A 24,607-nucleotide genomic window follows, 5' to 3' on the forward strand; every position below is an offset into this window, starting at 1 on the left:
AACATTATTTACATGCTTTCTCAACTCACGGGTGCTGTCACCACGAGTATCCTCTGAGTTATTGTAAGAGAAGCTTCCCTGTGGCTTTTGGTCATTTAGCTCAGGTGGCAAGAGCTATCCCTTCTAACTGCAGCCCGTGATCAATGTTGAGGGTGGAACTGCAAACGATGCTTTAAACCAAAGACAGACAAAAAATGCTGGAGTAACTCAGCAGGACAGGTACCATCTCTGGAGAGAAGGAATTGATGACGTGATAGAATGTCGAGACCCTTCTTCACTCGCTGAGTGATTCCAGCCTTTTGTGTCTGTCTTCAATTTAAACCAGCATCTGCAGTTAGTCTGAAGAAGGGTCTCGACCCGAAACGTCAACTATTCCTTTTCTCCAGAGATGCTGCCTGACCCGCTGAGTTACTTCAGCATTTTGTGTCTATTGTGATCAATGTCGAAACTGCTGCCTTTCGTGCAACTATTTTAGCCCTGCATTTCCAGAGTTAAATCAAAATAGATTTCACTTCTTTGCACATACACAAATAATAAACAGAAAAAAATTATGATTAGCTGGCTCTGCTTTACAACTGGCATTTATCTCATGCCAAATCCCAGTGAGCACTTTGATTTTTACCATGTTTGCAAATGCTTCAAGTCTGACCTAGAATAGCATCATTTGGGATGTGTACCCCAAATATCAATGCATAGAATGACACCTGTTTTCAGCAGTCTCATGTCATAAGATCATGTCATAAGTGATAGGAATAGAATTAGGCCATTTAGCCCATCAAGTCTACTCCGCCATTCATCATAGCTGATCTATCTCTCCCTCGTAACCCCATCTCCTGCCTTCTCCCCATAACCTCTGACACCTGCACTAATCAAAAATCTATCTATCTCTGTCCTATTTCTGAAAACATATTTTCCTTTTGGTTTGAGAACATTGTTCAATGCCTGAAATTTCATAAAGTAGCATGGCCGCGATAATGGACACATGTTTATCGCTAATCCAGTCACAGCCTTTGGCTACAGTCCTTTCTTCACTCATAACAAGGGCTGCTTCTGCATGCCTGTTACCAGATTTTTCACAGTGATACAGGGAGCTCAGAGGCACATAGTCCCTCTTGCACTTTCATTAATGTTTTGACAATTGAAATTAAGTACAAGCAGGGGTGTTTGTAATGGGACTGACAGAGAGCATTAGGGGATCACTTCATAATAATAGTTACCACATATACTAAGGGCTAAATATGATCAGTTTAATAGTGGTCAGATTTTACGTCACAGATTGTTTAGGCACAGGCCAGAATACTGTGTTAATCTTTAGATAATACAGGCCATTTAAGAACAATTTCTCCGCATTTGTGCATATGAATAGAAGGGAGTATTTATATTCTATCTGCAAACTAAATTAATAAGAGTTCTGATTAATAATCAAAATATTATTAATTAGAATTGCATTTAAAATGTTATTAATATTTAAAAAAATAATTGTTAATAATGTCTGAAAAACGATCCCGACCTGGAATGTCACCTATCGATGTTCTCCGGAGATGCTACCTGACCCGCTGAGTCCCCAAATTTTGTGTCTATCTTTAATAAAAGTTCAAATTTGTTTTAATTAAATTTGCAGTCACTTATTTTATGAAACAGATTTTGGAAAAAAAAGACGGAGATTTTAGGCTTTAATCATTTTCAGCATTGGTGCTACATTGGACCTACATAGGATCTCATGACACCAACTTTATTTTAAAGCTGAAGGGAGATTTTTTCCACAACTTATTTTAAAAGGTTTGGTGTTTTTAACCCCATATTTAGAGCTTCAAATCTTTCCCCACTACAAGGAATGTCCATCTAAACTCCTATTTTTTTTAAACTGTAACAAAATCCAATGCCACAAAGCTTTTATTTTTTATAATTATTAATCCCCCAAAAGTTATAAAAGTGGTGGTGGCTCTGTGAAGGCAAGCATTTGTGCTCTGCACGCTTGCAAACATACATTATAAATATTAATTAAAATGTCATGATGTCCTAAAGGTGCCTGAGCTTTGTGAGTGTTTATTTTTCATGGAACAAAGTTGAAGCAAGCAGATTTGAATGGCTGATTAAAACCAGCCCTTGCTGTGACCCCGCAGGCCGGCCGGAAGCAACCGTAAACCAGCTGTGACCACTGCTATGTGCAGCTGACAACTTGGGCTCTCTTTATCAGTTTTCAGATGGATCGCGAACACAGAGTCCCTAAAGGAATCTATCCCACAGAAGCCTCGTTAAACTGAGCCTGTTGTGAATTCCTTGTCATCTTGCTGCTGCTTTGGGCACATAAATGCTCTGTGTAGGGAGGACAGCCGTGGCATCTGTGCAATGTCTCCTTGGCTCTGATGTGCCACGGTGAAAGTTGCAATTTAGAGCAGATTCAAAAGCAAGTCCGAATTCAAAAGAAAGCACAATGCAGCAACTGACTTTGTGGTTAAAATGGTCATGTGGCTTTGAATCAGGTAGAGTATTTATAAATGGATGAGCCACAACAGTTATATGTGTTAGACAAAAATGCTGGAGAAACTCAGCGGGTGAGGCAGCATCTATGGAGCGAAGGAAATAGGCCAAGTTTCGGGCCAAAACCCTTCTTCTGTGTTAGATTTGTTTATATGTGTGTGTGTGTGTGTGTGTGAATGCATCTTTTCGTATATATATATATCTGAAGAGATGCATTTTCTTTTGTGTCCTATCCAGCAAACAAATCTTCATGCGTCCACCTGGTTTCTGTAGCTATTTAACAGTGAGAGTCTGCGTTATTACGCTTCATTCGACTTATTTTTTCCATCTCTTTACTCCTAGTGGAAGCCTAAGTCATTACCCCCCCCCCCCCCTCCACCCCAGATCAGAGTGCATTCCTACCACTATCCAAACATTAATTTAATGTGTAGGAAAGAACTGCAAATGCTGGTTTACACTGAAGATAGACACAAAAAGCTGGAGTAACTCTGCGGGTCTGGCAGCATCTCTGGGTGATAAGGAATAGGTGACATTTTGGGTCGAGACCAGTCTTAAATGGTTGGAAAATAACATGGAGCATATTACATTTTGAATCTTTCCTCACCGCAGCTGGGAATTCCATTTTGCGGATAAAGTGGTACATTTACACTTAATGGTCACAGATGCAAAATTTCAAACATGGGCTCTGGATATCATTCAGAGTTTGGAATTATAACTGACTTTTGTCCTCTCCCTAACAGCCAGACACACTGAGCCCATCTGTAAAAGCCCCGTCACTGATCTGGATATAATCAGATCAGAACAGCACAGTTCTGACTTGAGGTCTCAGTCAAATTTATAGCTGCATTGAAACACAAAGCACCTGTTACGTTTGAAACAGGAAGCTGTAGTATATACACCATAGCTCCCGACATTTTCACTGTTCAAAATCAGCTGCTTTATTCCTACAGCAAAGTCTGAGATCACTAGAGAGAGGTCCAGCGTTCTGTCATCAGATTGAGTGGGATGAATTTAGTAGCGGTCTGCTGAGAGCCAATCTACAGTACTGCACTCCCATGATAATTATGGAATAACGTCAATGCAGAGGCACTTGTAAAGGAGTTACTGCGCAAATATTCAATTTGAGATCCAATTCAATTTGAATAAGCGTCATCTAGATTGGGCCTAATTAGTAGATTAAAGGCAGCTGACAATCTGTGAAAACCTCTGAAGAACAGTCTCGACCCAAAACTTCCCCTATCCATGTTCTCCAGGGATGCTGCCTGACCTGCTGAGTTACTCCAGCACTTTGAGTCATTTTGTTGAAAATTGATTTGTCAGCCTATGGCAGTCACCTTGCCCCTGTCCCACTTAGGAAACCTGAACGGAAACCTCTGGAGACTTTGCGCCCCACCCAAGGTTTCTGTGCAGTTCCCGGAGGTTTTCGTCAGTCTCCCTAATGGTTGAAAGTGGTCAAAAGAAGTGGAAACCACTTTTGACCATTTTGTCCATAACCACAAAACCAGATATCCTGAGCTGGACTTAAAATAATGGGCCTATCGGCTGCAAAAGTGGCCTGGAATAAGAAGCTTATCTGTCACGCCTAATGTGGATGTTGATATCAGAGTACGTTTAAAGTGAGAGAAATCCAGTATCATAACATTTTAATGAGTGGGTAAGCTATTCCTGTATTAATACTTTAAGCAAAGACTGTTCACTTGTTCAGTGGTACTTTATCGTCGCACGTACCAAAGTACAGTGAAATTCCTTTTTTTCACAGTTCAGTAAAAGTATTATTGTACATAAGCACCTTCTCAGTTCGCAGGTACTATTGCAATGTTCAAGAAACATTTAGACAGGTACATGGATAGGATAGGTGTGGAGGGGTATGGGCCAAACGCAGGCCGGTGGGACTAGTGTAGATAGGACATGTTGGTCGGCATGGATAAGTTGGACCGAAGGGCCTGCTTCCACGATGTATGACTCTAAGTACAAGTGTATAGGAATAGTACACTGAGACAGTATACAAGGGTTGCCATTTTTGGCACCATTTTTCATGATTCAAGTCTAAGTTGTTATGAATGTAGAGTTCTAAACTTGGCCATAAAGGCCAATTGTCCTGGCGGCATTGCTGGGTCGGCCTAGCAATGTTGTTGGTGTCCTCCAAAAAGCATCTGTATTAAAACAAGTTATTATAGTTGAAGAAAGAAAAACTACAGATACGGGTTTACTAAAAAAACACACAAAGTGCAGGTGTGACTCAATGGGTCAGGCAGCATCTCTGGAGAACATGCATAGGTGACGTTCTGGGGTGAAACCCTTCTTCAGATTGTTTGTGGGGTGCGGGTGGGGAGAAAGCTGGAAGAGATAATGGCAGGCCAAGGTGTGGATAGTAATAGGTAGACAGATGTGAGGAGAGGACATTTTGTTAGGTAGATGGGTGGACAAAGGACAAATCTGAAACCAGCTCCAGAGACCTTACAAAACTAGCTCCTTTGGCTTGCTAACATTCAGGGAGAGGTTATTGTCCCACAACGTTATTCCATCTGACTCCAGATGAGATTGAATTGAAAAACAAAACACTGTACATATCCCTCCACATCAGTTCTTCTTTCTGTTAAGAGTGTAAATAATAGCAAGGCATAAATTACATTTTAAGGACTTTCGCAATGTCTGATATGAAACTGAGTCAGCACCTGACCAAGGCTGTGAGTTAACAATCAGATAATCATATATTGTACAGGGGAAAGGAAAAATTACTTTTCTGTTCTTTCTTGATTAGTTAGTTTTGTTTTATTCCTTTTCCATATCACACCCACAGCTCATGTCAAACATTGAAGAACGCACAATTAAAGTGATTGCTCAATGATACAATTAAATTACATTTCTGATCTTGCCAAGGCGTAATTTAACTATCACATATGGAATCTATGGAATAGCAATATTTTGAACATTGCATCTTCCTGAATGCTCCCTTGGGCTCTGGGCTTCGCTGGCATTATTCATTATGTAGTGTTCATCCCCAAATGCCCTTGGGAAAATGGTGATAAGTGCCTGTTTGAACCTCTGCAGTTCAGTGGCTTGCTAAATCATCTAAGTGGGCAGTTAAGATGCTGTGGGTATGAACTCATGTATACGTCAATTGGGATGAAGGGCATTAGCAAACCAAATAGCTTTTTATAGCAATCCAGCTGTTTTGTGGTATCTATTGCTGATGTTAAATTATTGATTCCAGATTATTTAATTAACTAAATGTAAATTCCCCAGTTGCCAGAAATTGATTTGTTCACATTTCTCAATCTCCAGTCCTGCCCTGTGCATCACAAATCCGACATTTTCACCCAGATGTCAGTGTTTCACGATTGTGGGTCGGCTTACCATTATGGGGAAGTTTTGATTAACGGCAAAGTCTGAAAAATACATGGTTATTTAATTTGTTTGGAACAAAGGGTAAATTATCTGAGTAGTCGATATTAGAATTGGTTCATTATGGGATTGGCATAATGCTGATACAAGCAGCTGATGCAAGCATCCTTGTAGCTTTCTCTGTGAGAACTGAAAGGCCAATTCTTATATCAGTCTGATAATACAATAGTGTGCAGTGAGTTAACTAAATATGGACTGCTCTGAGTGTAAATGTATCAATATTAAGTTCCATCTAGTCGCTCTCTATATAATACCTGAAAGGGTTCAAAGAACTAAGTTTATATTTAATCCATAAAACCTTTTGATTTATCAGATGGAAATCATTTGTGTTTATTTGCATGTTTTGAAAGAGGTAAAGATACAGTATTAATCTCAAATAATAAAACAAAAATGGTAACATTTGAAAACTGTAACTTTTATTTAAAGCTTTCATTTTGAGATTTGAACATACAAATGGGAAGAACCTTTATTTATAAAGTTCTAAATACCTTAAATATCATAAACTGTTACACCAATAAAGTAGATTTTAGTACTGTTGCAGTTCTTAAGTCAACAAATAATTTCAGAGAATTGATGTCACTTTCCCAGAAATTATTCAAGTAAACTTGGACATGTTGTGATGGCCATTACTTAATTGTTACTATTGACAGCTTTTCCAACCATTGGAAGAGCTGTACAAAATTGTCACACATTTTAATATTTTAACCATATTTAGATACTATTTAGTGGAATGATGGCCATGAGAATATATCATTTGCAAATTATACTAATATGACTGCAGTTATGCTTGGCATTGACAAACATTTTGATAAGCTTAAGCAGCTATGTTCTGCGATATTTTTCAGTCAATGTTGTCAAGTCTCTATCAAAGCCAATCATCATTGCCCCTCACTGCTTTTTATTTCAAAAATAAACTTTATTCACTAAAATTTATACGTACAAAATAATTCAGTGTCGGCCATTGCTAATTAACATTGAATAATGGGGCGGCATTGTGGCACAGCGGTAGACTTGCCGCCTCACAGCTCCAGAGACCTGGTGTAGTTCCTGACTGTGGGTGCTGTTTGTATGCAGTTTGTACCCTTCCCCTTGTGACCGCGTGAGATTTCTCCAGGCGCTCCGGTTTCCTCCACACTCCCAAGACGTGCAGGTCTGTATTGTTAATTGGCTTCTGTAAAATTATATAAATTGCCCCTGGTATGTAGGATAGTGCTAGTGGAGTACAGGGTGATCGCTGATCAGTGCGGACTAGGTGGGATGAAGAGCCTGTTTCCACGCAGTTTGTCTAAAGTCTAAAAGGCAGATTACACCTCAGTTTCAGAGGGTAGGCTAGGAATCAACAACATTGCTGAGGGTCTGAAGTCCCATTTATGTTAAAGCCAATAAGGAGAACGGTTTCTTTCCCTAAAGCACATTACCTGAACAATAGTATTTTCCATAAATTCAATTGTGATATCTTGTTTTTTCAAATTGATATTGTTGTGATGGGATTTGGTTTTGTAGCTTCAGATAAAGCGTTTAGAGCTCTGGGCCAGTAACATAACCATGATAATCCTGTTCTCCAAAACACAGCAGATTCCACAACTCGGGATTGGGAATATCAAAGATTCAAAAAGATATTTATTGTCATCTGAGTCCTCGATCAATCCTTGATCAGGCCAATTCCAGTAAGAGGAAACAACTAACTTTTCTCTTAACATCTACTTTGTCAATCCTATTCAGAATCTGTAATGTCATATTGAAATAACTATTTTAGTGAATATATATTGCACCATATCCAAAATTAAGTTGCATCAAGCACAGTGCAATTGTCTCATTCTAGTCTCCTTCAGTGCATCTGATGTGTAATACATGACGGACCCTGGAAAGGTAAAGTGGCTTCCAGTCACACACAATGCACATCCAGAAAATATCTCCTAAATGTTTACTCGCATTGCAATGGCCTTAACTGTCTTTTGCCCATTTCCAATATGATGGCGAAGCTAAATTAGGATCCTCCGTGAACAGTGCTAGTCACTGTTAAAGATTCCATTAGTTTAGTCTACTTTAGTTTACTTTAGTATATTTTACTTTAGTTTAGTTTACTTTAATGGAAGCATGGAAGCAAGGCTTTCGGCCCACCGAGTCCACATGGCCATTGAGCACCTGTTTTCACATTAGTTCTATTTTATCCCACTATTGCATCCACTCCCTAAACACTAGAGGCAATTTACAGAGGCCAATTAACCTACAAATAAAAACATTATTTTAATTTTTAATTTCCTACTTAATCATTCTCTTTCAGGTATCCCCATCACCTTCCCATGGTATTGACATACATCCTCCCAAGCATGCAACCCTTGCCAATCTGATTTACCTCCCCACCTCCTACAACACCAAGCTACTTTAATCCTCCAGTTTCCTGGTCCCAATCCCCAATCCCATTGCTACACTTGCATCTCCCATATCCAGGACCTAAAATGGCTTAAACTCAATGCCTTAAATACAAGCAAACCCAGATTCCCCCAACAAAACAATATTTATTCTTTCTCGCCATTTAATAATATGCTGCTTTCCTATCTTTGTCAAAATGAATAATTTCACTCAAAAGTCAAAGTCAATGTCAATTTTATTTTCCTTTGCATCTGCCATATTTAGCCCAATCATTTAACTAACCTATCCTCCCTTCACAGCTTCTTTCCACCAGTGCCACTTCTCATTCTCCCATCAAACAATATATCACCATTATTGTTTCTATCTATTTATTAGGGATGTGTGTTGTTATTGCCTCTCCCTAATTGTTTTCAGGGAATAAATGAAAAGCCATCTTCTTGAATTGTTGAAACAAGGAACTGCAGATGCTGTTTTGCAAAAAAAGACACAAAGTGCTGCAGTAACTTAACGGGTCAGTCAGCATCTCTGGATAGCATAGAGTGATGTTTGGTGATGTTTCAGCCTCCTTCTTCAGACTGATCATGTTGGAGGTTGCAGGACAAAGATGGAGGAGGTGCCATCTAGTAATTATTCATGTGTTCAGTAAACTATTACTAAGCAGGTCCAGTTTTCCTGGTTAACAAGTTAATTTCCATGTATGAGAGATAATTATCAGTGTTTAGGAATATTGATAACATAACAGAGAATACAAAAAACTTCTGTGTAATTATTTTAACCGGAGGAGTAAAAGAGAGGTTTAATATTTATTTCCCTCCTAATCCCTCTTTGATACACTAAGTGTTATTTAAAAAAACACAATCCAATCTTGTCTCCCTTATCTTCACCTGTATAAAAGACAAAAATAGAATGCTTTGTTTTCCAATGTTGTTGCTTACAGTATGTATTCTGGATCTTGATAATTTGGATTCAAGGAGAGCTAGACAGAGCTCTGAAAGATAGCGGAGTCAGGGGATATGGGGAGAAGGCAGGAGCAGGGTACTGATTAGGGATGATCAGCCATGATCACATTGAATGGCGGTGCTAGCTCGAAGGGCTGAATGACCTACTTCAGCACCTATTGTCTATAGTATTGTCTATTGAGAACGTAGTCTAACTGAAGCCTAAATGGATCTATTGAATATGATATATCAAATAAACTGACATTTTGGGTGTACAAATAGGCCACCAGATTTACCCACACAACAGAGACTGCTTAAAAACAAATCTCTTTGGTCGTGAAGTACTTGGTGACACTCTGAGCAGGGCTCAAAGCGTCTATTAAAAAGGATTTGTGTAACCCCAAATGAGCCAGAGATTGCAGCCACAGATGTAACAGGTCTTTATTTAGCACAAGCAGCACAGAGGGGGGACCTGCTGCCTATTGGGGAAACTATTAGTAGAATCACATCAGAGAATCACAAAGTATAGCAAGTATTTATACCCTAAAGCACAAATATAACAGCAGGTAGTTAAATCCAATTGTATTCATTATTTTGGATTTAGGTAAATAGTTCTACACACCTACATGTTTGCAATGGAGCACATCTCAACTAGCAAGAACAATTCTGAATATTCAAACATCTTTGGCGAGAAAATAATAGTTAATATGGAGAGCCTAAAAGCTTTTGAGGATAGAAAACAAGGAATGGATGAGGATTAATTGCAGACAGAAGAGGTTGGTTTGGTTTGGCATCATGTTCAGCATGGACACTGGGGCTGAAGGGCCTGTTCTCACATTGTACTGTTCTATGTTCTGTAAACCCAGATATCCAAAATATCCAAATGCCTTCTTTCACTGGGGTATTCAAGTTCGCTGACATTCTTTACATGTCTGGTCTGAGTCCTCAATGTCATTTGCTGTAACACCTCGTCCACTGCCATTCTTTTATTCCACTTCACCAGTAATGTGTGCAGAACAGTTTTGTTGAAATCTGGAATTTTCTTCACTGCTTCCTTTCAAAGTGGGACTTCCTACATTTAGTAGTCAGAGTCACACAGCGAAGATACAGGCCCTTCAGCCCAACGTGCCCACGCTGACCACCATGCCTCATTTACACCAGTCCCACCTGCCTATGCTTGCCTCATAACCCTCTAAACCTGTCCTATGAAACGTTACCTATTTCCTTCGCTCCATAGATGCTGCTGCCCCTGTTGAGTTTCTCCAGCATTTGTGTACCTTCGATCTTGCTATCCATGTACCTGTCCAATTGTCTCTTATATGTTATATATGTACCTACCTCAACTACCTGTAGAAATGTGGTCACAGTTACAATGTTGGACACACAATTTGCACACTGTAAGGTTACAAAAGGAAAAAAAGGTTCTGTCAAAGGAAATAATTCCTTAAGTGATACTAACTAACTCACTAACTCAAGTCCCTTTTCTTTGACAATCACTATAAATTAAATAGCACTACTAGCACAACAAAAAAGCTTTTCACTGTACCTCAGTGCATGTGACAATAAACTAAACTAAAGTTATTTTATGCTTACCTGAATGGACTTCAGTGTAACAATTCATGCTGAAGGTTGCTCCTCCACCAAGACAGTGTTCCTGGGTACAATGATGGAATCAAGTATTGTAAACCTGATCTTTTTGTCCTGTTGACTGTATTTATGTACAAACAAGGAACTGCAGATGCCAGTTAAGACACAAAGTGCTGGAGTAACTCCGGGGTCAGGCAGCATCTCTGGGGAACAGGGATAGGTGACGTTTCTAATCAAGATCCTTCTTCAGACTACTCTGGAGTACATGTGCAGCTGACGTTTCATGTATAATATTTTCTGATTTTATTCGATAGCATGCAAAACAAAAATGTTACCTCGCTACACGCGACAATAATAAACCTAAACCTAACGTTTTGCTTTGATATTCTTTGGTATGTGTATTCATTGTTTGGATTTACGTTTCCTCAGAATAGTGTATCAGTTGTCCTATGAATGTGTGATAATCTCACTTTTGTTTTTTTGTAATTAAACCTTTTGCGGAACACGGTATTAGTGACTGGCCTGAATGATGTATCAATCTAGGTTTTGGAAAGCTGGAGATTGGATGGATAGAAACGCGGATGTATGTGTGTGTGTGTGTGTAGTTGAGGAGGGAGCTGGTTGCGGATCCCGGGGAGGAGTGGCTACAATGCTGAGATCCAGCAATGCGCTGAGCGCGGACCGCAGAGATGAGATCAGAGGCGATGTGATCGGAGGCTCAGCGTGATTTTACTCGGAGCTTTATTTAACCAGCTCGGCTAGTCAGTCCACGGTGCACACAGCGGCGAATACTAGCACCGAGGATATGGAACTATATAATTGCGTGATAACTCAAAATCTTTAAGCAACTGCGAAATATCAAAACCACTGATAGTTTCAAGGACATTCCACCCTATTCTGGGTTAGCAGTTTTCTTTCCATCGGATGTTGGAGACATCAACTTTCCAGGCAACATTCTCGCGCCCCCGGAGTTACAAAGCTGCTTCAACTCCACCTTGATGTGAAAGCTGGAAAGGATGATTTTGACACGTAAGCATGTAACGGGAGAGTGGGGTTCCGATGCAATAGTCTAATTGACTTCATGGACTAAATCGCTATCGTTTGACACATCTGTTTGACACGTCCTGAATTGCAAACCGTTTGTGTTTAAGATCTTGTGAAGGCGGGTACATTGTTGAAAACTGACGACATAATCCCAATTTTGGATAGATTTGAATTAGCTTGATGGAAATGTAAACTAGTGGCGACTTTATTTCTGGGTCCATTATCACGTTGAAAGTTTTCTCCCTTACTGGAGTTAGTTTTTAGCCCAGTCGCGATGCAATGGATAAGCTGGGCAACGGGGCGCTTGAATTTCCTGTTTTTGAGATTCAGGGTTTTGTTTTCGTGCTGTTTGATGGCAGGGGCTAGTGGAGTTGAGTATGACCAGGGCGATGTGTTTGGTCTGTCCTCATTAAACTCCCCTTCGCAGCCGAGCCAGCGCTGAAAGATCTCTGATAAGAAAGCCCTTGATTGCACGTAGTCCTCGTCCGAGCGACCTCCGTAGCCCGGGGACAAATTCATCTGGGTTCGTCTTTGCTCCATTCATTCCGGGGGAAGGGGGGGGGGGGGGGTACTTGTTTAATGTTTATTTATTGGGGTTTTTCGACAGTAGAGCCCCAAAAATAAACAGCATTGCGACTTGAAGGAGAGAGTTTAATTCGTCTGCATATGTGAAGTTTTGACAGTTTATTAGTGTATGAGACAGAAATCACTGCTGTGGAAACGAACAACAAACTGCAGATGCTGGTTCATACCAAAGATAGACACAAATTGCTGGAGACAGTAATTCAATGGGTCAGGCAGCATCTCTGGAGAAAAGGGATTGGGCTGGACACTTCTTCAGACTTTGTGTCTATCTTTGAAATCTCTGCTGATGGATCTGGTTATGTTTGGATGGCGCTAGGACTCTGGAGCCTCCAAGTGTTTGCATTGACGTGCGCGATAAGGGACGGTGCAAGTCTGGAGTTGCTTCATGTCCCGGTTGTAGTGTGTGAGTGGGTTGTTTCACTGGGGTTCTCCGCATCAGGCGGCGCTAGGACCCAGCGGAATCCTCGGGCCGGACAGTAACGGGGGGAGGGGGGGGGGGGGGGGGGGGTGTATCGGCCCCTTTCATCCCTGTGGACCCGGCCCTCGACTCCCCTCCGCCCGCCCGCCCGCCTACCCCGGCCCCTGCAGCCAGCTGCAAAAGCAAACAAACAGGCCGCCTCGCCTCCTGCATTGTCCCACAGGCGCCCATCTCTCCTCCCCACTCTTGCCCCCATGGCCACGGGCACGGCCAGGGTGCATTCCCTCTTGTAGCCTGGGCACTTTGATCAAAATCTGGCTGCAAAGTCGCTTCTGCAGAGAAAATATGTCACCATTAAGTTGCACTTTTTACAGTTATTCACTTCATCTCCAACACAGACTGTTTTCAACCTCTGTGCCCCATTCATACTGTACTCTTGTCACATCTTTTAGTTCCATTATATATTTTTATTGGTAATGCCTTGTGCATGAGATTCCTGCCCAAAATGCTGCCGTCAATCCTGTTAAGTATAAGCAGGCGGCATTGGTGTAAGAGTCCGCTGGAATTGTTATGAAATGCCCACTTGATTCAGTCGTCTTTAGACTTTAGAGATACCGCGCGGAAACAGGCCATTCGGCCCACCGAGTCAACGCCGACTAGCGATCCCCGTTCACTAGCACTATCCTACACACGAGGGACAAAGTACAGTTTTACAGAAGCCAATTAACCTACAAACCTGCACGTCTTCGGAGCGTGGGAGGAAACCCGAGCACCCGGAGAAAACCCACACAGGGACAGGGAGAAAGTACAAACTCGGTACAGACAGCAACTGTGGTCAGGATCGAACCCGGGTCTCTGGCGCTGTAAGGCAGCAACTCTAGTCGTTTGGGCAATAGAATTCAGGTTTCAACTCAGAAAGACAGACAAGTATTTTCCACTCTTTGTTATGTTTTTTTTTAATTCTGTCACCATATGTGAGCTTTGCTGGAGAAACGTGGAACTGGTTTATTAGCAGAAGGTGAAACAATTAAATGGAGGAGAGGGAGATTCAAATTCAAATTGGCACCGGTTTAAACATCCTATACATACACGTGAAGTCATTGTGATAAAACCTGGGGTTTCCATATAAAATGACTGAGTATTTTAAATGAGAAATGCTCACATGTTAATTTTCAGGGATTATAAAAAGTGATCATCCAATCTCATCTCAATACCCAAATCAGAATTACGTGTTAAGCAGCACTTTCACATGAATAATGACACAAAGTGCTGGAGCAGATGTTGCTTGCTCTGCTGAGTTACTCCAGCACTTTGTGGGGTTTTTTTTGTAAATCAGCATCTGCAGTTCCTCTAGCTCTTAAGTGCATCAGTTCGGAAGAAAGATCATCAACCTGAAAAGTTAACTCTACTTTTCTCTCGAGAAAAGTTTGGAAGAAAGATCATCAACCTGAAAAGTTAACTCTACTTTTCTCTCGAGAAAAGTTCCTTTACAGACGCTGACTGACCTGCTGAGTATTTTCTCCAGGAATTTCTTTTTTATTTCTGATTTCCAGTATTTTGTTTTGCATTTCAGTTGTTGATACATTGATTAGGTTTAATTATGCTGTTAGAAACAGCACATTATTACCAGCCCATATTGAGGTAAAGAGGCACAAGAATGGCATGGGTTACAGTTGATAGACGCACTATATCTCGACTCAGCAACATAGGTTCAAACCCAACCTTTGGTGCTGTGTATGTGGAGTTTGCTCCAATTTTGTCCCACATCCCAAAGATGTGCAGGTTGGTTAGTTAATTGGCGGCTGCAAATTGCCTTTTGCTGTGAAGGTGACGGGTAGAACCAGGAGAGAATTGCTGGGATTATGGGGAGAATAAAATGGATGAGAACAAAATTATTGAACAACTGTATTGTCCTCTGTGTTTGACTGTTGGCATGAAGTTGATGGCCCATAGGGTCTTGTTTCTGTGCTGCATTCGTCTGTAACTGGTTCTCTGGTGAACCATGATAGAAAGCAAGTGGTTGCATTAGCATTGCACAGTGATGATAGCGTTGGCACATGGATCTGTTCATGATATTTTGGTGCATGTGCCTTCTGTCAGAATGCATTATTATTTTTATTGGCAAAAAGTTCCTTATAAAATAAGTGCTAAAGCGTAAAATAAAGCATCCATTTGAAAGTGCTGCTTTATACATGATTCAGATTAGGGTATGGATAAAATTGACTTTTAAAAATTTGCTTTATATAGTATCTTTCAGAAAGACAACCAAATAAAGATAACAAGGAAACAGATTGTTCAGAGCTGATGTGTATAAATCTGTCACCAGGGCAGAAAAGCACCGCTGCATTGAGTATTCATTGAGTCCATCTGGCCTACAGCCATTGGTATTCCACAGTGCAGATAATTAGCACTAGCTATCTCCATTATTTCTCTTAAGTTTCTGTAGCCAGTGTCCTCTTTCAGGATTCGGCAGATGGCTGTGGCCTCCTGTAGTCCCCTGACCCCAATATGATAAAAAGAATATTGTGACAGATTAAAGTCCTGCAGATGCAGTTTGAAGTCAGTGGCTGGTCACTTGTGTTTGTTCAGGATGCATCTGGTGAATACAGCTTGTAATGGAGAGCCTGTTCTCGACAGGATGGTTCATTCAGCATTGTAAACAGGAGTTTCATGCTTTACTTTTCCCCTTAGCAACAGGAAGCCAGCACAGGAAAGGAGGTAGAGCAAAGATCCTGAATGGCTCCAGACAATATTAAACTCGCCACACAACATGCCAAGCTCATCATGTCTATAAATAATCAGGGGTAAAATAAGAGCGGTAACAGTTGATTCCCTCATTCTTCTTGTGTAAACACAAATGTGTTTAGGGTGAAGCTTGAATTAAGTTAATGTCGTTTACTCGACAGTAACAGGGGCCCACCTTGTATTGTTTAAGTAGATGCATCTGATCTATTTTGGTCTTCAGGCTAAATATAGCAGATGCACACACAAAAGACATCATTAAACCATGCTGTGTTGAGATGACAATTATTTTAACCATTCCATGTTTTATACTGCCATACTCTTAAAAACTGCTGGCAAGAAGAACATTATTAGTTGTGGCAATCAATGGATTTTAAGAATAAATTTCAAATGAAGTATGCACTGCCAGGGGTGATGATGGAGGCAGATACGATAGTAGCCTTTAAGATACTTTTTTTACAGGAACATGGATATGCAGTGAATGGAGCCATACGGATAAGTGCAGGCAAATAAGGGCTGTTCTTGGCATCCTGGTCGGCACAGACATTGTGGGCTGAAGGGCCTGTTTTTGTGCTGGATTGTTCTATGTTATCTGTGTTCTATGCTTTTTTTGTAGATGGTTGAAAATATAAAAGAATAATAGTGTTAAACAACTTTTTCGATGTTCTCATGTAAAGTTTTTTGGTCACTAGACATATGAATTCTGAGCCACATTATATTTCACACCATATTTTATTTTCCATTTATTTGGCTGTTTGTTTTTAAATATATTAAACCTTTCCAAATACACAAGGTAGAAAAATGAATAACTGATGAAGGAAATTAATGTGATAATTTTCATTTGTAGTTAAAAGGTGCCTTATGGTTGTTAACACATCAATGCAGTTCTGTGTTAAACTGTTCTGTATCCTCCCTCGACCTTTGCAGAGGTAAACATCAACATTGCCGTGTGTAAGAAGGAACTGCAGATGCCAAAGCATTGCCATGTTTGCTTACATGTTGATCTTCTCACATGTCCGCACATTTGACCATCTCAAGCGTCAGGCGCCTTTAGTCTCTCTATTGGCAGTAGAGGAGGTAAAGTGCACACAGGTGAAGGAGTGCTCTAGATTCTGAGCAGCCCAGCCATTTGCCGATGGAGCTCCACCTGCCCCATGTATGGCTGAGCCGTGATTCCGCAAATAACTCGTTAGTTATCTTCGGACTCACAGATAGGGCGGCGCAGTGGCAGAGTTGCTGCCTTACAGCGCCAGAGGCACGTGTTCGATCATGATTACGGGTGTTCTCTGTACGGAGTTTGTACGTTCTCCCCGTGAGCTGCGTGGGTTTTCTCTGGGTGCTCCAGTTTCCTACCACACTCCAAAGACCTACAGGTTTGTAGGCTAATTGGCTTGGTAAAATTGTAAATTGTCCTTAGTGTGTGTAGGATAGTGTTAGTGTGCGGGGATCGCTGGTCGGTGTGAACACGGTGGGCGGAAGATTTCCGAAGAACAAGAAAATGGCTTGTAAAGGCAGAAATATTTTTTAAGATATTGATTATTTTGCCATTCCCCTGATCTATCAAGCTTATGTTATTCTGTTATATTCTGTTACGCTATATATGTTCAACCGGATGGTACTAAATCTTGGAAATGTTATTCTGTTCCCAGAGACACACAGTGGTTTAACTTGAGGATGTTGTGTTTTTAAACAATAGGAGACATTCTTAGCAGACGGCACTTCAGTGACACGTCTGTTCATTTGGAATGACCAGATATCTTTTGTCTGCCACTGTACAAGAACACAATGAGTTGTTGGAACTGCCTGTTGTTAAGTGTGGTATTTATGCCAAACCATTTTGTGTAAATTAATTGTCAGCTTTTTCCATGATTTATTATTTTCTACTGAGATATATATGTATTCATCATTTGTGTTTAAAACACCCATTTTGTAAGTGCTTACTATAAACATGAAATTAGTGTGAATTAAAGTACATTTGTAAAATAATAATGTGAAAAGGACACTCTCACATTATCCCCACATTGTCAAAAACAAGTTCTCCACTGCATTCGTAACTGCACTCAGGTTTACGGCTCCCAAACGGATCAGAATATTTCCTGTATGTTTCCTTACTTTGGAAATTAAAATAGAACAGCAAGGTCAGAATGAATTTAATATGGGTTAATACAGAACTTGCCTTGCATAACTCACACATCTGTTTAAAATAAAGGTTTCCCAGGAATAACCTGTTCATGTCAAAACAAAATAATTCAAGAGCTCCTGTTCTTAAGTAGTGATTGCCACTGAAGGAGAAAAAATAAATTATCCACAACATTCAAACAATGCAAAAATCAAAATTATGCTATCTGTTTGTAAATGAAAGTACTGTAAGTAACGTTGTGGGAATATATTTAAAACTGATCATAATAAAGATCATCTACTTAAGTTATGCCTGTATTTGGCTAACATGCAGGCTAATAGGCACACACTGAAAGTCTTTATAAAATAATTTAAATTTATATTGAGAATCTAGAACCAGAGGCCACAGTTTAAGAATAAGGGGTAAGCCATTTAGAACGGAGACGAGGAAACACATTTTCCCACAGAGAGGGGTGAGGCTGTGGAATTCTCTGCCTCAGAGGGCAGTGGAGGTGGGTTCTCTAGATGCGTTCAAGAGAGCTAGATAGGGCTCTTAAAAAAAAAAACAGTCAGGGGATATGGGGAGAAGGCAGGAACGGGGTACTGATTGGGGATGATCAGCCATGATCACATTGAATGGCGCTGGCTTGAATGGCCTACTCCTGCACCTATTATCTATATATGCAAATTATTGTTTCCTAATAACATGCTGTAAATTACTTTAAAATAGTTTCGAATTGTGTATTATTCGAGGGGCTTGTACGAAACTGGGTATTTAAATATTAGTTGTTATTGGCTCTAACAATTTTCTATGTTTCTAAGAGGATTAACAATTTAATTTCTGGAAACAACTTCATATGTGATGAATAGTCAGATGTTTATCTAGATCAACTAGAATTTGCTCTCTCGTCTATTTTGTGTCAACAGATATGCATGGTTAGTATGCTAAATTATGGCCTGGAATAACAGTATCTTGGTGATGCTTCTAAACTTGTATTGGCAATCAGTGGATTGTTCATTGTTTTGAGAGAGGTGTCTTGGTTTATCTTGTACTTGTACTAATTGTGACTAAACTGCTTAAGGCCAAACTGGAAGTATCTCTGTTTTTACATATACATTCCCCCAATACCCCAAACCACTAGAACCTCTAACGTCAAAATATTCATTTTTGGAAATATCTGCATTCTTCCTCCTTCTCCAAACATGCTAACCCAAAGGTATTTGAATCAGTGTACCAATGCTTATAAATAACATTTCACTTTCAAAACCTGTGAAATAATTCACAGTTTAGTGAATTTGAGAAATAAACCGTTGAGGTTCTGACTGTGCTCTGCTGTTAATGTTACTTGCCAAAAGAAATGTGCCAAGAATTTAAATATTTAAATATTTGTTTGGATTCTTTGACATCTTTATCTTCTTCTTTCATTTGAAAATGTTAACTAAGGAAGAAATATTGCATGAACAGTGGAAACTTTCAAGTACTTCTCTGGCAGTAGAATTCACATTAATAAAAATAATTTAGAATTATATACCTCAAGACATCAGAAATGTGCTTAACAATCCATAGATACTTTAGAAGTCAATCACTTTTATAATCCAAGATATAAAGCAATTTTTGTGCACAGCAATGTGCCATTAATAGCAATTAAATCAATGTTTAAATTAATCTTATTGTTAATTTAATGTTAAATGAATGTTAAATTAAATCAATCTATTCTGTGCTATTGATTGAGATTGAGATATAAATATTGAGAAATGAGCTGGATTGGAATCATTCAGGATTGGTACAGAATCTTTTGTGCCCATCTGAAAGGAGAGATTAAATTTCAATTTAATATCCCATCCTGTGAGACTGTAGTCCCTTAGTTCTGCATTGAAATGCCAGCCCAAATGTTGTCCTGCGGTCCCTGGCATGAGTCGTGAACACAGAGCCTTCTGATTCAGAGTGTTCCATTTTGCCAAACCCGAAATTTGCGCTTACTTTCAAAGTATGTATTTACTAAATAGTTGATTTTCTGTGCAACTTTGTGGTTGAACAAATTTGTGGTTGAATAATTTCACACTTTGAGAAAACATTCAAGCTTTTTTTAACAGGAGGCTGGTTGTAGTTTTGGCGTAGTACAGCTTTTTGGGCACTGACGCCCAACATTCAGATTTTCAAAGTGTAGAAATTTGTCCTCCTAAACCTGTGTTGTACTTGTACATTGTATTTCACTTCTTGGGTTCTAGTCCGTGGGATTACGAAAGTAGAGAACAACCTGCATAACCTTGCACATCATCACTTTAGTGCAGACAAGCAGATGTGAATTTCTAACGCTTAATCTGTCTCCCCTGACATCTGTTATAAAGCTAGCATTGCATTACCTAATCCAAGTGATTCCTTCTTCTGTGAATCTACTTGGCGGAGTTTGACAGGCTAGTCTACGGAGAACATCACAACTGAGCCTTGTTGCCACACAAGCATGTCCTAGCAGAGATCGCCTGAGCAGGATCTCAGCAGATTTCTCCCAGTGGAGTACTACTCATACAGCACGAGAACAGGCCTTCGGCCCAACTTGCTCATACCAATCAAGACGCCCCATCTACATTAGTCCCATCAGCCTGTGTTTATACCATATTTTTCTAACCTTTGTGTAGGAAAGAACTGCAGATGCTGGTTTAAATCGAAGATAGACACAAAATGATGAAGTAACTCAGGGGGACAGGTTGTATCTCTGGAGAGAAGGAATCAGTCTGAAGAAGGGCTTGGACCCGAAACATCACCTATTCCTTTTCTCCAGAGATGCTGCGTGTCCCGCTGTTACTCCAGCATTTCACATAGAAACATAGAAAATAGGTGCAGGAGGAGGCCATTCGGCCCTTCGAGCAGCACCGCCATTCATTGTGATCATGGCTGATCGTCCCCTATCAATAACCCATGCCTGCCGTCTCCCCATATCCCTTGACTCCACTAGCCCCTAGAGCTCTATCTAACTCTCTCTTAAATCCGCCCAGTGACTTGGCCTCCACTGCTTTCCTGTGGCAGGAAATTCCGTAAATTCACAACACTCCGGGTGAAATTTTTTTTTCTCACCTCAGTCTTAAATGGCTTCCCCTTTAGTCTAAGACTGTGGCCCCTGGTTCTGGACTCACCAACATTGGGAACATTTTTCCTGCATCTAGCTTGTCCAGTCATTTTATAATTTTAGGTAGACAAAAATGCTGGAGAAACTCAGCGGGTGCAGCAGCATCTATGGAGCGAAGGAAATAGGCAACGTTTCAAGCTGAAACCCTTCTTCAGACTATAATTTTATATGTTTCTATAAGTACCCTCTCATCCTTCTAAACACCAGTGAATACAAGCCTAGTCTTTTCAATCTTTCCTCACATAACAGTGCCGCCATCCCAGGGATCAATCTCGTGAACCTACACTGCACTGCCTCAATCACAAGAATGTCCTTCCTCAAATTAGGAGACCAAAACTACACAATACTCCAGATGTGGCCTCACCAGAGCCCTATACAACAGCAGAAGATCCTCTTTACTCCTATACTGAAATCCTTGTTATGGAGATTTTGTGTCTCTCTAAACCTTTCCCAATAGTAGCTAAGCCAGGAGTCATATTGCAGATACCTTAGGCTATCATTCAGGATAATGTTTTAGATCATCTAGTTTGTCTTTACCCATTGTGGCATTTGGAGGAAGCAAAAATGACATTGCAGATAACAATGGAGTTCATGTGGAAACATTCTGAATAAGTAGATTCCAATATGTGAATCAGTAACCAGCATTTTGATAATAACCATTCTTGGATAAATCCAATTTGAATCTGTCTAGGTGACCATAGACAAACGGAAGTTATTACAGGTCATCGTGACACATCCCCAGATTTTTACACCATGCTCTGCTGTTTTGGTGGAAAAGAACTTGCATTGCTTTTTAAATAGGATGCCAGTATTATCTACGTGATGGAACGAACTGCCGATGCTGGTTTATACTGATGACAGACACAAAATGCTGGTGTAACTCAACAGGTCAGACAGCATCTCTGGAGATAAGGAATAGGTGACGTTTCGGGTCAAGACCTTTCTTCAGATCTGAAATAAAGGCTTGACCCGAAAAGTCACCTATTCCTTTTCTCCAGAGATGATGCCTGACCCATTGAGTTACTTCAGCATTTTGTGTCTATCTCCAGTATTATCTACTGTAATTTAAATCATTTAGAGGATGGATGATAATGCTCTCTGGTGTTAAGTAGTTGGGATTGTGTTGACTGCCACAAATGTTCTAATTAATGTCACACCTAAATTGCATTCTGCATGAGATAAGCAGATTCTCCCTGTTATCCAGAGCGGCCAGGAAAACTGTTGACAGAAGTTGACTTTGACTTGATTTTAACCCATTTGTTTGGCATATTGCTGTTAATCTACAATTTGGTACATGTTAATGACATCATTACAACTAAGAATCCTCTAATCAAACAAAAATGGACCTACTCCGTTAGAGCAATTAAACGTTAGCATCCCGCTGCTAAGGTGTTTCAACGAAACCTTGGCCCTGTATTTATTATCTGTGACAGTGAGCAAGGAATGGGTGAGACATGTTTGCAAAACTCAGACCTGTAGATGACGGAGAAGAGTGAAATGCCCCTTCTCCAGAACCAACACGTGGAACAACAACTAACCAAAGTGGTTTATTTATATGCACCTACTCATATCTTGCCTAATTTCATAACAAAAACTATAATGAAAATAACTAAAATAGTTCACCAGCTATGTCACAGGATTATGATAGGAATACATATTTAGTATTTACTCCCATTTGATAATGAATTTCCCATTTTTTTGCGGCTGAGTAACACTTATAACCATATAACATGCCTTTGAGGTCATGAATTCGACACATTGTCTGGGAGTTGACCACAAAAAGCCAAGGTGACACTTAATATGCTACCGAGAGAGTGCTGCAATGCCTGAGACTGTCAATCGGATGTCAGTGTAACCTGTACACCCCATGGCATTACTTTGAAGAACAGCAGCAATCCTAATCTTTATTTCAGAAAATATCAAAAAAAAACGGGTAGTGATTGATGGATAGGGTGTGTAGGACAGAACTTCAGGTGCTGGTTTACCTCAAAGATAGACACTAAATGCTGGAGTATCTCAGCTGGTCAGGCAGCATCTCTGAAGAAAATGAATAGGTGACGTTTTGGACTGGATCGAGACCCTTCTTCAGACTCAGAAGAAGGATCTCAACCTGAAACGTGATCTGTTACTTTTATTCAGAGATGCCTCCTTACCCACTGAGTTACTCCAGCATTTTGTGTCTACCTTTAAATGGACCTTGTTATGCATAAAGTGGCTTCTGTAATTCCAACATTACAACAGTGACCACTCGTCATTGGTTGGAAAGTGCTTTGGGATGTCCAAACATCATTAAGGAGGCCGTTGAAGCTGAGATTTTATCTCTCGTTTCCCTTTCCCCTGACTAGTCTTAAGAAGGGTCGCGATCCGAAACGTCACGCATTCCTTCTTTCCAGAGATGCTGCCCATCCTGCTGAATTAGTCCAGCTTTTTGTGTCTTTCTTCGGTTTAAACCAACATCTGCAGTTCCTTCCTACACCTTCAGGTCTATTCCCATCATAATTTCACAAGTTGGGCACTGACAATCTAGAAACCCAGCAACATGAAGCCCTGCTCACATGTATGGATTATGTGGGAAACTTGGAAGGGGCCAAGTCATTATCGGACAACACTGATATTGGCCCAGGTCTGGTACTGTCAGGGGAACTCATGTTTTGCTCTCAGTTGCATGGAACATTGGATGAGCAGTTGTGTAATCCCAAACAGTGTGCTGGCCTGCGGTGAGGAAGGCTATTGCTAATCTTCAGGTTCTGTTTGTACTTGGAGCGTAGGAGGATGAGAGGTGATCCCTTCAAGGTGTAAGATCATTAAAGGAATTGATAGGGTAGATGCACAGAGTCCTTTACCCAGAGAACCAGGTGCGGGGGGAAAGATTTAATAGGAAGCTGAGGGGCAACATTTACACGCAGAGAGTGGTGGAAACAACTGCCAGAGGAGGTAGTTGAAGCAGGTACTACAAAAACATTTAAAACCATTTGAACTGGTACATGGATAAGAAAGGTTTAGAGAGAAATAGGCCAAACGCAGTCAGATGCAACTTATGTAGACGAGGCACATTGGTTGGGTATGGGAAAACTGGGCCAAAGGGCCTGTTTCCATGCTGTATGACTCTACGATGCATTTTAAGAGTCCAAACTTGTTTCTGTCAGCTCTTTCTTGAGGGAGGTGAGGCAAGTCTTTCCCAGGATTTGATTCTCACCAAGAGATGTGCCTTAGATGGACTTGTCATTGAAGGACCTTCACCACAGTCTACCAATGGCCATGGTCTATGTTTAATTACTGGTGATAGCATATAACACATCCCCTTCCAAGTTTCCCCACATAATAGTGTAAAAAATCATGAGATGAATCGATCGGGTAGATGCACAGAGTAGGGACCACAGTTCAAGGTGAGGTGGAAAAGATTTAATAGGAATCTGGGGGGTAATTTTTTCACACACAGGATGGTGGGTGTATGGAACAAGCTGCCATATGAGGTAGTTGAGGCTGGGACTATCCCCACATTTAAGAAACAGTTAAACAGGTACATGGATTGGACAGGTTTGGAGGGATATGGACCAAGTGCAGGCAGGTGCGACTAATGAAGCTGAGACATGTTAGTCGGCGTGGGCAAGTTGTACCGAAGGGCCTGTTTCCACACTGTACCACTATGACTATCCACAGATCAAAGTAATTTATTTATGTACTTACTCATATCTTGCTCAATTTCTTAATAAAATTATGTTAGAACTAAAATACTCTACAATGTAACAGAAATGCATATATTTTAGGAATATATTTTTCATATTTACTCC

General features: G+C 40.4%; 1 protein-coding gene across 3 annotated transcripts in view; it reads left to right on the forward strand.

Moving 5' to 3' along the window:
- The window catches only part of dlc1 (DLC1 Rho GTPase activating protein), a 423,144-nt gene that overhangs the window by 362,730 nt on the left and 35,807 nt on the right, over positions 1–24,607 (forward strand). The window contains exon 1 of one of the 3 annotated variants that reach the window (XM_055635615.1): positions 11,075–11,813. The exons of the other annotated variants lie outside the window; for them this stretch is intronic. Coding sequence (XP_055491590.1) covers positions 11,801–11,813 — 13 coding nt within the window. The 5' untranslated portion in view covers positions 11,075–11,800. Of the gene's footprint in view, positions 1–11,074; positions 11,814–24,607 lie in introns of those variants that run through there. 3 annotated transcript variants of the gene reach the window in all.

This window comes from Leucoraja erinacea, chromosome 1 (genome assembly GCF_028641065.1).
Source record: "Leucoraja erinacea ecotype New England chromosome 1, Leri_hhj_1, whole genome shotgun sequence".
In the NCBI taxonomy this organism is placed as follows: domain Eukaryota; kingdom Metazoa; phylum Chordata; class Chondrichthyes; order Rajiformes; family Rajidae; genus Leucoraja; species Leucoraja erinaceus.